The sequence below is a fragment of the Piliocolobus tephrosceles genome, chromosome 2, assembly GCF_002776525.5.
Source record: "Piliocolobus tephrosceles isolate RC106 chromosome 2, ASM277652v3, whole genome shotgun sequence".
NCBI classification, from domain to species: Eukaryota; Metazoa; Chordata; class Mammalia; order Primates; family Cercopithecidae; genus Piliocolobus; species Piliocolobus tephrosceles.
In genome coordinates this window covers 172,927,522-172,942,861 of record NC_045435.1, presented here as the reverse complement: position 1 = coordinate 172,942,861, position 15,340 = coordinate 172,927,522, and the positions used below count along the sequence as shown (strand labels likewise).

Genomic DNA, 15,340 nt, shown 5'->3' with positions numbered 1-15,340 from the left:
GTCTTCCCCCACCTTCAACCTGTAGGTCTGGAAGCTAACAAAAACTTTGCCATATAACTTTGTAGCAGAACAGCAGTGGTTAAGAATGTGTTTATTAGGTACCGCACACTATTTTAAGTGCTTTACACTCATTAACTACATTTTGACAATAGTCCTAAGAGGTAGGAACCACTATTCCCATCTCATAGATGAGAAAACTGGGTCAGATAGAAGTAACTTGGCTTACATCACTGAGCTAGTAGGTGGCAATCTAGTTCCAGAGTTTATGCTCTTAAACCACTAAACACATAGCAGCATTAGTTTGACCTCTTTAAGTCTGTCTCTTTATCTGTTCACTGGTTACATTACTACCTAGCTTTGCAGGATGGCTGAAGAACTGAGTCTAAATGTAAAGTTCCTGGCATACAGTGAATCCTTAATAGCTATTATTTTAATCTACAAAATGAGGTTTAGATACAACATGGCAATTCTGGGGTCCTATTAACAGCCTTAAACTCTGTGCAGAATTATTAGTACAATTAAAAAAAAATGACTTCCAAGATGCCAGATAATCACTAAAGTAACTGTTTGATTAATTAGGAGACTAATACGTGTATTTCTCATTGCTTGCCCTACTTCAACTCCTTTCTATTCTTTTAACCCCTTCTCCGCTTTTCTCCTAACTAGGTCTAAGGCAATCAAAGACACTGATTAGACCTGCTAATAACAAGAAAAGCTTAAGAGGTTTCTAACTACTGTTTGTTTAACAGCTTACATCCTCTTAAGATGTATTTGTCAGGCCACTTTTTTCACTGTACTTAGAAGTCAGTCTGCCAAATCAAATGAAAACTGAACCAACTGAACATTCAATTTGGTTTTTTTTGGTTGTTGTTTCTTTCTTTTTTTTTTTTTTTAAAAAAAAAAAAACAGCCAGGAACATATGGGAACTAGTTTGCTCTCCTCAAAGGTCTGTTTGGAAACCTCCAGTTTAAATGGAGTGACTCAGAGAGGAAGGTAGTATATACAAAAGAATAAGAAAGAGAGTACTTGGAAGTTATTCTTCAAGTCTACAATTCAAAATTCATTAAAGAGTACTCACAATATATTTATAGAGATGATATTCTTTAAAATAACTATTATTTATTTATTTTTTGGAGACAGAGTTTCGCTCTTGTCACCCAGGCTGGAGTGCAATGGCACAATCGTGGCTGTATTGCAAACTCTGCCTCCTGGGTTCAAACAATCCTCCCGCCTCAGCCTCCCGAGTAGCTGGGATTACAGGTGACCACCACCACACTCAGCTAATTTTTGGTATTTTTGGTAGAGATGGGGTTTCACCATGTTGGCCAAGCTGGTCTCAAACTCCTGACCTCAGGTGATCTGCCCGCCTTGGCCTCCTCAAGTGCTGGGATTACAGGCATGAGCCACCACACCTGGCCTCTTTAAAAGAACTTTAGATCCTCTGACTTTGGAAATATAAATATTTAATTTAAATCAAATTCATATTCCAGGTAAGTTGGTTCCAAATGAAGTCATATGACTTGTTATAAAACTCCAGCAGTTTTACAGAATAGTGAAATATCTCTTAAGACAAATGTAAAAGTGAAAAACAAACATATTTGTAGTTAGTAGTAAATACTGGGATGTGGAAAGAACCTGTGAAATAAAATACTGTATAAATGGATCAAAAGTTTTTAGAACATATTAGAATACACTTAATCAGAAAAAAGCTAACAATTAATAATCACTCTACATACAAAGTGAAGAAGCCACAGTACCTGGTTTTCTATAGTACATAGTTATACAATCTACGTACTACATGAAACTTTGAACAGTCTAGATTTTAAAGGTAAAAATTTAGACAGTCTTATAAGCTATGAAATTTTGTTTCTGGGATACTTCAACTGGGATGTTATCCATAAACTGAGGGATTTGTATCAAACAGCAACAATAATTAGTCTCCAAACACTGATTAACAAGTATAGATTAAAGGAGTCAAGTCTGTGAAATCACTGATCAAGGAAGTAGAAGGGAAAAGAGCCATTTGTAAAGATTGAAGGACTTGATCATCAGAGAGACTTCTATTTTGGAATGGCATAAAATTGAGGAGATTAAGAGCCCAAGGAAAAGGCTGTTAATGGGATCATTTCAAGGTTACAGTCTATGAAACCTGAAAGCATGAAGAGGCAACTGAAATTAAGTATTTTATTAGAAGGAAATACTGATTTTTTATTCAACTGTGGTCACAAATTCTCTTCCACTCAGGAAGTAAAATTTGAAACCAGCTGTCTAACAATTTATTCGATATTAATATAAACTACCACTCTAAATATAGAGACAACGAAGCAATTCTAGGAAGACTGACATGTGGTTTACACTGTACTTCAGCCACCTAAACAAAAATGCTGTTTTCCTAGTTGTAAACATTCTTCAACATCACTGAATAAAATATATTCTTTTCTCCCTGACTTTATATACTCAACAGTCCATCACATTAATTTCCAAGTAAGTCAAAATACTACATCAGAAAATGACTCAAAGCATGTGGCATGTCTACCTGTTTTTGCAAGATACTACTTTGTAGGGTAACTGACTACAACAGGGAGAAAAACACAAACATTCCATACCTCAAAACTAAGCTACAAAAATTGTCAACGCTTAAAGCATAAGGTACGTGAGCACTCAACAAACACCTCTTTCTCTTATCTATGCCAAAATATTACTTCAGAGATTTCTAAATAGAAACCAGGGAAATCCGATATGAAGATGATCAACAAGCACCATCTCCAGTATTATCATCTGGGGAATTTAAATGATTAAAAATATCCTTTAGGCAAAGGGTTACAACACAACAAATCAGTGGCTATGGTAGCTCTTCCTTCCTCCTAACTTACTGTCTGCCAAGTAATAAGACAAATTTGTAACTCGGAATATTCAAAAGCACCGGCTTTGGGTTAAAGGTCTGAATATGAGTCTATGCTTTGTCACCCAATATCTAGGTGACTCAAATTCTAAGAGTTTCTGTTTCCTTAAACCATAAGAAAGGAGGAAGGGAAGAAACCACTTTCTTACAAATTGTTGAAAAGATCAAATGAAAGTCTATACACATAGGACCTGACACAAGTAAGTTTCCTTTGTGTTTAATACAGGGTTAGTTTCCAAATTATGCTGCCTATAAATCAAATTTTGGTAGAGTATCTCAACATGTACCAAATGTTCTGATATTATCAAGGTAATATTGAGGGAAACAAAATACTTAAACTTAGAGCTAGGTGTACCAAAATATTTAGCACATTTCATTAGATAAGAATTCTGATTTTTGGGACTCAGCACTCCGAAGGTATTCCCTTAACACAACTTTATCATAAGATTATAATTTAAAATGCAATAATCACTGAAAGGATACTGAAATCATTTCAAGATATACATTATTTTAACAATAAAAGCTTCAATAAGCACCTTTAACAGCAACTTACTATAAAAATCTAAATTTCTGGCCGGGCGCGGTGGCTCATGCCTGTAATCCCAGCACTTTGGGAGGCCGAGACGGGCGGATCACGATGTCAGGAGATCGAGACCATCCTGGCTAACACGGGGAAACCCCGTCTCTACTAAAAATACAAAAAAAAAAAAAAAAAATTAGCCGGGCGTGGTGGCGGGCACCTGTGGTCCCAGCTACACGGGAGGCTGAGGCAGGAGAATGGTGTGAACCCGGGAGGCGGAGCTTGCAGTCAGCTGAGATCCGGCCACTGCACGCCAGCATGGGCAACACAGCGAAACTCTGTCTCAAAAAAAAAAAAAAAAAAAATCTGAATTTCTTACCATGACATTTAAGTCCTTCACTCTGGTTTCCTGTCAAATTAATAATACCATTTTCCAAACGACAGATTCTCACTCTTTCACAAATCATTATACAAACTGCCTTTTATCTCTGCTTGGAAAACTATCCCCTTCTTTTCTTAGTGACCTAATCTGAATGACCATTTTAAGATTTAGTTCAAGAGTTAGCCTCAAAAGAATGTACAAGTAATAATGGGTACTTCTAAGGACAAACTGGGTGGCTAGAGGACAGAGAAAGCAGAGAGGCTTTCTATTTTACTCTTTTATACATTTTGAGTTTTGAACTATATAAATACCTATGCAGAGAATAATTTTTAAATAGAAGTCAGTCTACTACCCTCCCAATCCCAACCTGACCCGACGTCTCAAATTGTTCCCATTAGCACCTTATATTACTCCATCACCACCTACAATGATGTCAAAGTACACATCTGATCATCATTTTCATGATGATGAAAATGCCTGAGATCTAGGAGGGCAGGATAATCTCATATTTGTATTCCAGTGCTCACTACTCACAGAGCATCATGAAAGCTGAATGACTGATATGCTGTTTTAAATGTTTTCTTGGGCCATCAACCTACTTAATGAGTATTTGCAAACTTCATTTATTGCCACACAATAGTCAAGTGGCAGGAAAGGGGTGACAAGGTTTAAGTTTGCCGTTCTCTCATAAAGCACACCTGTATGTATGGTCTCATATACATAAGGCTAGAAGAAATCTTAAAATTTGACAAAGTCTCAAAAAAGAAAGACAGACAAGTGAAATGACTTGACCAAAGAAACCAGCTAAATGATAGAAGAGCCATGACTGGAACACAATTCCCTATACTTCTTATAACATCATGACTCCTCTGCACTAAAACATCATCTCCTTTTTTCTGACTACAACCATACCATACAATTATGCTTTCATACTAAAATGGAATATTCTTGGTATGATTTATAGCATGTGAAGGGGTGATCTGGGAGAACAGTTTGGACACTGAAATATTAACATTTCTGTGACATACGTTTGCCACATATATTATGTCACAGACTGTTCAAATTACTTGCATACATCATTTAATACTTTAAAACTCTCCCAGGTAGGTACAATCCCCATTTTTCATAAGAGGAAACAAGGGATCTACGCCAACTAGCTCAAGGTCAAATACAGCAGTTAGATTTTAGCCCAGGTATGTCTGACTCCACTGTCTCTGTAATGGTCATTCACATATATTAACACATAATTAAACATGCTATTGGTTTTATTTGATCAAAATAGCTCCTCCCTCCTTTGTTTTGTCTTCAAAGACTAGGTAGACAGTATACCAAGCAAAGATTTGTTTTGCTTTAACATATAAAACCACTTGATAAAAACTAAATACTAACTCTACTTTAGAAACTAGTGGGCTTTACACTTAGCTTTGGGAATCCTTTATTCAGATTAAATGATATACTTGTGTAATAATGAAGATGAAGAGCCTAACACTAACATTTAAAACTATGCCATCATTATTTATAATAATTGACACATTAATCACAAACTCCATCTTCTACAAGGCAATATTCTTTAGACAAATTTTAGTAAAGGCTTATGGGAAAAGAAGCTTTAAGTAATTTAACATTTAGACTTTACTTATTTGTCCTGCCTACCCTAATAATAGGTATATGTCCCAGGCAAACTCTAATAAAATTAACTAAATTATCTGCAGAATTTTCACTTAACATCACAAATAAATGTACAACTTAAAAGGATGGAAGCACTTTTTCTTTTTAAACAAAAATTAGCTTGGGTACAAAGAAATCAAACTAAATACTAAACACTAATTATTTAAGTCTGATTTGCGGCTTTAAATTTGAGCTAAGCAATCCAGATGAAATTTAATTCACCTGATTTAAGAGCAGAACTCGCCGGGCGCGGTGGCTCAAGCCTGTAAGCCTAGCACTTTGGGAGGCCGAGACGGGCGGATCACGAGGTCAGAAGATCGAGACCATCCTGGCGAACATGGTGAAACCCCATCTCTACTAAAAAAAAAAATACAAAAAAAACTAGCCGGGCGAGGTGGTGGGCGCCTGTAGTCCCAGCTACTCAGGAGTCTGAGGCAGGAGAATGGCGTAAACCTGGGAGGCGGAGCTTGCAGTGAGCTGAGATCTGGCCACTGCACTCCACCCTGGGCGACAGAGCCAGACTCCATCTCAAAAAAAAAAAAAACAAAAAGAGCAGAACTCATGCAATACTTTCATACAAGAAACAATCTATCAATACACCTTTAATATTACTAAGCCAAATTTGAAGAGTATATATCAAAGTATGCTTACTAAAGTCATGGAACGATGTATAGGAATGGTGCAAACTGGCTACTGTTCCTATCTTGTAGGAGACAAAAAGGGAGACCCAGTTTTTGCCCTAAGCAATGCCTGATTAAGAATATAACAAATATTGAGTAATTTGATACGTTCAAGAATTGCTGTGGGAAAGACATTATACCAATGATTCAGGTATACATATTCTTTGTGGACTCAATAATTCACACAATATCACTGAAAATAGTAGCCTCAAATCACAAGCCCATTGGTTTAGTATAAAGAAAAACCATACACTTAAATATCAGGAGTTTTGCTACACATACCCCTTAAATATTATTAATATTTCTTACTAAAAATCTGCTTTTCCAATTAAGGAATTACTTAGGGAATATCATTCAGGCTATGTTTAACCAGACAGACCTGCTTTTGTAAGGCCTCTCCTTCCTCATACTTTAAGTATTTAGAGAGTAATGCAATTAAGAAATAAACAGAATCTTCAGAAAAGGAAATACACACTGGACTAAAACAATTCTTCAAAGAAAGAATGAGAACATCGTCCCTCAATATTCACAAGTGTTCCTATTTCTTTTGAGACTATATCTCATGCTATTCCACTGTATTTTCTTCCATCTTGGTTATCTGCTATCATTCTACACTTCCCCGCTCCCAACTCCTGCCATTTTAGGAAAGGAAAGTCAGAATCCTTTTACACTTTCCTAACTACCATTCCTCTATTAGGAAACAGATTTATTTGGGTTTCTTTACTACTTGATTGGTGGGGCTGCCATTTGTTCATAACTGCTTCTGATCTTTTCTGGTGCAGAGACAGATAGACTCCCATTCCTAATTGCGAAGTACCAGATTCACAGATCCAGTACTGTATTTCACTATTTCCAAATTAGTGCTATCAGAATTATTTTTTCTTTTTACAGACAGGGTCTTGCTGTGTGGCCCAGGCTTCAGTGCAATATTATAACATAGCTCACTGTAGCCTCCAGCTCCTGGGCTCAAGCGATCCTCCTGCTTCAGCCTCCCCAAGTAGCTAAAACTATAGGTGTGGGCCTCCAGACCTGGCTAAGTTTTAAATGTTTTGTAGAGACAAGGCCTCGCTATGTTGCCTAGGCTAGTCTCAAACTCAAACATCAACCAATCCCGACCTTGGTCTCCCAAAGTGCTGGGATTACAAGGCATGAGCCACCACCCCTGGCCCAGGATTCTTAAATAACAAATGAATTGGCATTATATTTATTCTCAGGAAGTAGAGAACATATATACCCCTACCACCAGTCCTATATAAAATGACTTCTCATAAAGGTGATTTAGTTCAGGGGTTGTGATCTCCTAAAGAGAAAAAACAAGTGTTACTAAAATAGTTAGTTGGAATCTGTATTATTCACACACATATAAGCCATTATGTTTTCTAAAAATATTTAACAATGTTTGGCCTATATGATTTAGTTCACATAAAATTTTATACAATATGTGTCACTGTGAATACAAAAGGCCACACTCCTACAGATATAGCTCACGGTTCAGGAATTTCAGGTACTTCGGAAAATCGTAAGCCTTTTTGGAAAACTATCATTTCCTTTTACTTCAAGCCACGTTTATGAATAAAATATGTTTTAGTAATCCATGTGGCGCTCCTGATGAATACGTCAATATCAGTTTTTATACTAAACAATAATATCACATATATATGATTTTACATTTTTATTACTAACTCCTCAGTAAGAACACTCTTAAACATGTAGATAAGCCTAAGATAGTATCTAGTATGTAATTCACACATCAACTGTAAACCTACAAGAGCAAAATTACCTTCACAATTTAACAGATAAATGTCAGCTTCCAAGAAACATATTCAAGACAGAAATGTCCATCTTTAGAGACTTCAATTCAGTGAGACTTTCATGTAACAGAGGTCTAAGATTGAGACAGTTCTGCCTCCTGGTATACATTTATGTAATCCTCTCACTTAAACTTCAAGTAAAAAAAAAAGCAGAATTTTAAAATATATATAAGTGTACAGTGTATTTATGGCACATACCAGGACATACCACTTAACTTTCACAATGTATAATACTTTATCAGTGGTCATTAGCAAACCACACAAATAAAACCATTAACAAGACATAGAAATATCTGCCACCAAAGGATCCTTAGAATCAGGTTTTCAACAGTCTTTTGGCCACAGATGACAGCTCACAATTGCAGCCATTCATAAGAGTTCCTGGAATGCGGCCTACAGAGTTCACACTGGTCGGCTATCTATGGAAAGTGATCTGTACTGTGGTCCTTTTCCAAAAGGGCCAGTAATACTTTGGACCTCCTCTCATTTATAGGAGACTGTTAAGCGTGTATGCAGTTTAAACAAGTTTTGTAAAGTTCACTATAAAAGTAGCTACACATTTAAGAATTGTATTTTCAACCATTACATCCACCAGTTTACACAAAATCAATTTGAAAAGTCTCAACAACTGACCATAAACCTTTCTAATGAAAATGGCCAGAAAGATAAACTTTATGGTAATTAACGTAGAGTCAATAGGCAATGCTAATTGAGAACCTTCTGCATATACAACCATCAGCCTTTTAAAGGTGTGATAATATTAAGATGTGTTACTATAAGGCCCGGTTCTTTAATTCTAAATTATCTCAAAAATTAAGCCAATATAGAGCTTTGTATTAGGCAGTGGAACCAAAATCTCAAGATACCGAGTTTTCAATGTATCAACCTAAACCACCTCAATCTTTTTGTTAATTTCCCATTTTCCTTCCTTTTCTCAAAGAAATAGACTGTTCACTAAAGTCCTAATTTTTTTTTTTTTTTAAAAAGCCTACATCTTATTTACAAATATTTCCTTAGGATCTGAAATTTGTCAAACTACTTGCAAAGTTTAAATCGTAATTACTCAAGACCTCTCACTCCAGTTGGTTTTATTTCAAATTTGAATGACTGCATATAAAACTGTATGCAGATTTTAAGGCGGTAACCCAAAATCACATTAAAATTAAAATTTTCAGTTAAGATAGTAGCCTCCTCAAAAGTACTCATCTCAGTAATTTAAACACATGCCTGGAAAACTGTTATTTAATTTCAAACACAAAATTTTAAAATGCCCTGTTTTTTACTAAGGCTTTCTATTAAAACACAACAAAACAAAACAAAAAAACCCCAACTATTTCTACTTAATGGATTTATTCCTTCACCAGGTATGTTGGACCAGTGACAAAACAGTCAAATGTGTAAGATTACATCTTGGAAACTAACATGTCAAGTTAAAAACCAATGAAAGACTATAACAAAAATTAGAAATGAACATTTGGTAAGCAATGTAGATTTTAAATGATTGGGGTGAGGGAGGTAAGTGTCATGTTTAAAATAGGACTGCACATACATCAAAACCCCTGCACTGAATTAACCGTTGCAATTGATAAGAACACTGATACAGTAGTATCTGTAGTTCAAACATTCACAAATTTGGAAATGAGATTCTTCAGATTACCAACTGTTAACACAGTAAGAGAAAAAATAAATGCATTTTTGATGTCATACCCTAAAAAATACATTTCAATTTCCATCTATCAACAGAACTATCTGCTTCATGCCTTATCATCATACTAAAGTTCTGAGCAACCTAAGTATGTATGCTGTGAACTGAGAGGTGTGAAGAGGAGGGAAAACGTAATCTGCATTCTTGGGTGCATTCTTGGGTGGAGGGGTGTGTGTGTATAGAAAGTGGGGTAGGTCAGGAATTGGGGCAGTATACAGGAACAGAGGAAAGAAAAGGTTATTTGCCAACTTATCAGGAAAAAATTGGCTTGTGGCAGCTAGAAAAGAGAAGATGCCTGTTGATTATTACCAAAGGCGAAAAAATAAACTCAATCTGTGTTACAGGTGTGTCCCTGTGTATGACAATGGGAGCAACTATAAAAAGTAGACAGATTTTTCTGAGTGGCTTGAGGAATCAGTTCACTTGGTAGTCCCATCCACACAAAATTTCTCAATGACTAGCTAGCTGAGTGCACTTATGGACACGTGGTGTTCTCTAAGCGTTCTCAAGTGAAGAAAGACTCCCCATAAGTAAGTCACCTACAAAAAAGATGAACTTTAAATTACAAAAAGCAGAGAAGATGAATGAATTTCTGTGAGTATTTTTCAAACCAACAGAAGTATATAACAAAAATACAAGGCTAATTAGAAATGGGGGGTTAAGAAACGTGAAGGAACTCAGAAGAAACCATAGAAAGAGAAAGCTTTAACATATATGTCATCGTATTCTTCCACACACTAATTATTCTGGAAATCCATAATACCAGTTTTCATCTTTTAAAAACACCTAAAATTAGCCTCTCACTAAACAAAAACCCCAGCAAAGAAATGTCTGTGAAATTCGTGAAACTTTTTCTATAATTTTAAAATATAATTTTAAAACACTGCAACGAGTCAGCTTTTAAAAATTTGCAATATGTATGTCAAATTCACATGTGACATTTCCTCAAAACCACAAAAATCCTCATTAAACCATAATCAAACATCAGCTGTTGTGGTATTGGTGTAGCAACACACCAATTCTTATTTAGGCCATTAAAAAAGCATCCCTAAATACAGGGAGCCAGTTATTAACATTTACACTTTTATTAAAAAACTACTCTTAAATTTCAAGAACTATAGCTTTCACTAAAGTTGAAGGCTTGATCTCAACCTCTCTTTCCTTATAGTAAATAGACTGATGGAAGGTAAGAAGATCTTTCCAGTACAGTTTTTGCTTAACAACAAAAAAAAGTATCTTAGAGAAGTCTCTGGGTGTACCTTCTTTAATCAAAAGGCTGAACTAAGTATGATCTTCAAAGCCGGGTTTGACATTTCACCACTATGTCTCCAGCCTTTCCAGATACACTGGAGGAGATTCTTCACATGGATTTTTTTTTTTCACTAGAGGGCCTTCTGGTTTTCCAGAAAGGAAAACTTGTAAGTAATATTATGTCTCAGCCTCAGAACTCACACTGACAAATCTGTCTGCCTTAAGTGTTCGAGTGTGACTGATATGTAAGAAAAGGACAATTCTATGGGAGCATAACATACTAGCTACCACCATTAAATGGTAAGGATTAAGCTTAAATTCACTTTTTTTTGAGTAAACAATGTTGCATCCTGACCCATTTTAGTGCTTTTAAACAACTGTGACATGACCAATACACTCACTACACCCTTTGACATCAGCAATCTAAATCAATTTTACCAAACACTAAATTTTGTATTTAAAAATGCTAAGGGCCTCAGTTGACAACAAATCTCCCAAAGTTGCATCCTAAGCTACAATGTTGGCCAAGCATTTCTATCAAATATTTAAAATAGAGATTTCCATACCTGTCTTCATCACCATCAACAGGAATAGCTATGCTGAATACAGAGGTGGCCAGACTGTTCATAGGTGTTAACTGAAGGGGGTTTGCCAGGGCATCTGCAACAGGCGGCTTCACAACAGGCTTATTTTCAGCAATGAGAGAAAGTGGTGGTTGAGGTAGGGGTTCTGATTTTCTTCTAGTATCGTCGACTTGCCCGACTAAAGGTTGGGTCTGAGTCTGAAACTGGCTTAGGTCAGACTGTGGTAGACTTGTTGGTGCACTGTGTGTGCCTGGCGCTAAGGGCAGCCCAACGTGCTGGATTATGCTGCTGCTCCTGCTGACTGGTGTATGGCTGCTCAGCTGTTGAGACTGGGCCAGAGGCGCGGGTACATTTGGCATAGTAACAGAAGTGGTAGACACACTAGGCACGCTTGGAGCGGGCACGGCTGCAGGCACGTTTGGAACTCCGGGCACCACGGCGTGAGGGCCACCAGGTACGGCTGACAGCGGACCACTGCCACCCATCTGCGGCGGAGGCACGGACTGGGGCTGCCCAGCCCCGGCAGGACCCATGCACGGCTGCACCACGCCTCCCACAGTAGCCGGGGGCACTCCAGCCGGCTGACATGGCGCGGCCTGCCCACCTTGCGCTGGTCCCGTCCGGGGGGCCATGGCTTCGCTGGGCTGGGAAGATGCGCCCAAGAGCTGCGCGCCCACCAAGGAGGCATTCTGGCCGGTGCCCACGGGAAGGCTAGCCGCCGTGGCGGGGCTCACTGCGGCGCCGGTGGATGAGGGCTGCGCGGGGCTTGGCGGCTGCAGGCCGGCCACGTGCTGCTGCAGGTACTCACTCTGGCCGGAGGGCTGGACGGGCAGCAAATGTCCGGGCGGTATCTGAGGCTGAGGATACGCGAACTGCTGGGGCTGCTGCGCAGCAGAAGCGCCGACTACAGGGCCCGGCTGCGGAGGCAGGGACATAGCCGGCTGCGCCAGGGTTACATTCGTCGGCGGCAGAGTCTGTCCCCCGGGCCCCGTTCCCTGGGGCTGGCTGGGCTGCGCGGCTGCCATCACTGGCGACGGCCCGGTCGCGGCTCCAGGGAACGGTGGCAGCGGAGCCGAGGTTTGAGCCACAGCCCCACCTACGGGTGGCGGCGGCGGCTGTGGCTGCCCAACGCTAAAACTCTGCGGCTGGGCCGGAGTGGGCTGGCTCATTTTCTCCGACGGGGGTAGCTGTGACACAGCAGTCAAGGAGCTGTCAGTTCCCGACTCGGGCCCGTGCGCTCCCTGCATGGAGGCCACTACTACCACCACCGACCCTCCGGTGGCGCCCAGGCCGCTGTCCCGCTCCGCAGTCTGGTCAAAAGTATTGCTGTGTCTAATGCAATCCCCGGATCTAGTCAGGACGCTGCTGTCTGAATCCCGCTCATAGTATTCCATACACGTCCATCGGCCGCGTCGATAGGGCTCTCCGCTCCCGTGGTCCAGCTTGATCACGCGAAAACGGGAACTACAAGTGGTGGGAGGCTGAGATGGGGCTGCCGTCACTGGCCCGGCGGATGAGCCCGCGACCGGGGGGCCGCCGGGTGCTCCTGAGGCGGGGGCTGAAGTGGCAGCTGCCGCCAGGGTACTGGCGAGCGCCCCAGACACGCTCCGGGCCGAAACGACTCCTCCTCCGTTGGCGGGAGCAGCAGCCGCCGCTGCCAGCTGCCCATCCAGAAGGAGGTTTGGGGATACGGTCCCGGGAGTCTCCGCATCCCCAACATTGTTAAGCGTCTCTTCGGAAGAGCTGCGCTCGCAGACCTCCTCAGGGCCATAATCCGTGGCCCGAGAGACGTCGAAAATCTCGGAGGAAACGTCCTCTGTACGTGACTCGTCCGGGTCGTCCAAGCTCTCAGTGTCCTCGGTGATGCTAGTGGCCACCTGGGCCGTGGTGACACTGGTGATCTGGAAGCAGCTCTTCTTTTTGGCCGGCATCTTGGACATGGTGAAGAAGGCTGGAGGGCAGAGAGGCACGCCGACTCCTCCGGGTCCTGCCGGAAACCAGGGAGGGCAGAGCACGGGCCCCCAAAGACAAAAGTCCGAGTCTGCGCTGGGGTCTGAGGCCCGCCGCTGTAAGTCACGAGCTGATCCAGGCGCTGGTCGCCCGGTGAGACATCCTCCTCCTCGTTTCCTTCTCTATGTCTGTCTCTTCGGCTCTGCCCCCGTCTCAGTCCCGCGGCGGCTCCTCCTTCCTTTTCAGCTCCCGCAGCCGCGGCGCCTCAATTCAATTCCCTCAGAGGCGGCGAGAGTGCGAACCCAGGGGCGGGCCGGCTGCTTCCTCTCCCGTCTCCGGGCAGCCGTGGTCAGTCCAGCTCGGCGCGGTCAGCAGGCCTTGGCTGGGGGTGGGAGTGGGAGGGCGAAGAGGAGGAGGAGGAGGAGGCGGTGGCGGTGGCGGCGGCGTGAGGGGCGGTGCTGCCCCGCTCGGGCTCCTCAGGCCGGTGCCGGCGTCAGCGCTGGGCTCTCCGACTGAGGGAAGGAGTGGCGAGTCCGGAGTCGGAGATGCCTGATTCAGCCGGGAGCCGCGGGCCGGGGCTGGCTGAAGGTCCGCCGGCGGGCGGTGGGGCTGCGGCGCGGGCAGGCGGCCCTCCCTCCCCGGCTCTAGCCGGAGCTCAACCCCAGGGACATGTCGACTGTCTCTGGCGGAAACCCGCTCTGGGGGAGGGGAAAGCCGGCTCGGTCCTCCCCTTAGAGGGGGAACCACCCCTGCGGGCGGGCGGCGACGGCGGTCTCGGCCTCCCCTCGCGGCTTCTCTCAGAGAGGGGCGGCGGCGGCGGCAGACCGCTGGCACGGGAGCTGCGGCGCCCCGGCTGTGTGAGGTAGCGGTGGTGGCTTCTTCGGCTCCTCCTCGGTGCGCCCAATTCCTAAACCCCGGAGAAACTGAAATTCAAACTGCTGAAGCGGCGGCTGCAGCTCCCTCCGCTGGGCCAAGATGGGGCTGAAATGGCCGCGCCAGGGATGCTGGGAGAAGCAGCAGCCCCGCTGCCGCCGCCGCTGCTGACTAAAATGCCGCCGCTGCCGCAGCCACCGCCAGCGCCGCAGCCGCCGCCGTTCCGTGACGCACCGGCGTCGTGACGTCACCGCTCCGCCCCCCCCCCCCCTCCGGTTTCCTGCAGTATCGCGTGGAACCTGGGGTGGGGGGGCAATGGGCGGAGCTAAAGGTTAAAAAGGGAGCGGTTTCTTTATTTAAAATTTTTTAAATTTAAATTTTGTGTTGAAGGTTCTTTAAGAATTGACGAGCTAAAGACAATTTTTAAATTCCAAGCCTAGGGAAGCTTACAATGGAACTAATCAGATGTTTTTACGTCGGTTTGTTCCGAGACATTGAAAGACTGGAGGTCATGTGCTTGTGTCTAATGTTTAGCAAAATCTTAGTGAAACGAGGGCGATAGGAATGGGGGCTGGGGAAAACTTAGATGGGATAAAGAGAGATGCGGCTGAAAGAACTAAATCACTTTAAAACTTATGAAAATAAATGTTGACCATTGTCGTCAGAGGAGTAAAATGTTCAGAGAAATGGGGATGATTAAACAAGAACAGCAAGCCAGATTGAGTCAGAAAATTATCTTCCTGCCAGAAATTCTGTCTCCAACAACGGCATCAGGGGATGGTTACTTGCCCAGGGTGAAGTCAGTTTTTAAAAAGCTTAAGGGTTACCAACGTATTCCTAAATTTTCTGAATTTGCTGTGATTCCAGGATTCATTTAAACTCCTGACACTGTTTTTACTTTCGGCACGAAATCAGCTTATGGGCTTTATAAATGTAGAACCTACTGCATTATAGTTCTTCTTTTTGTTTATTCTAAAACTGTTAGTAGCAGCCAGGGTGTTATATGATTTGGAT

The 15,340-nt window shown here is 42.2% G+C and overlaps 1 protein-coding gene across 3 annotated transcripts in view; it reads right to left on the bottom strand.

The window, feature by feature from the left end:
- Positions 1-14,528, bottom strand: part of TSC22D2 (TSC22 domain family member 2) — a 53,713-nt gene extending 39,185 nt beyond the window's left edge. For 2 of the 3 annotated variants that reach the window (XM_023215419.1, XM_023215420.1), the window contains exon 1: positions 11,486-14,528. In XM_023215419.1, coding sequence (XP_023071187.1) covers positions 11,486-13,443 — 1,958 coding nt within the window. In that variant the 5' untranslated portion in view covers positions 13,444-14,528. The remainder of the gene's footprint in view (positions 1-11,485) is intronic. The other variant, XR_002732269.3, reaches the window with a different exon arrangement.
- Positions 14,529-15,340: the final 812 nt, after the last annotated feature.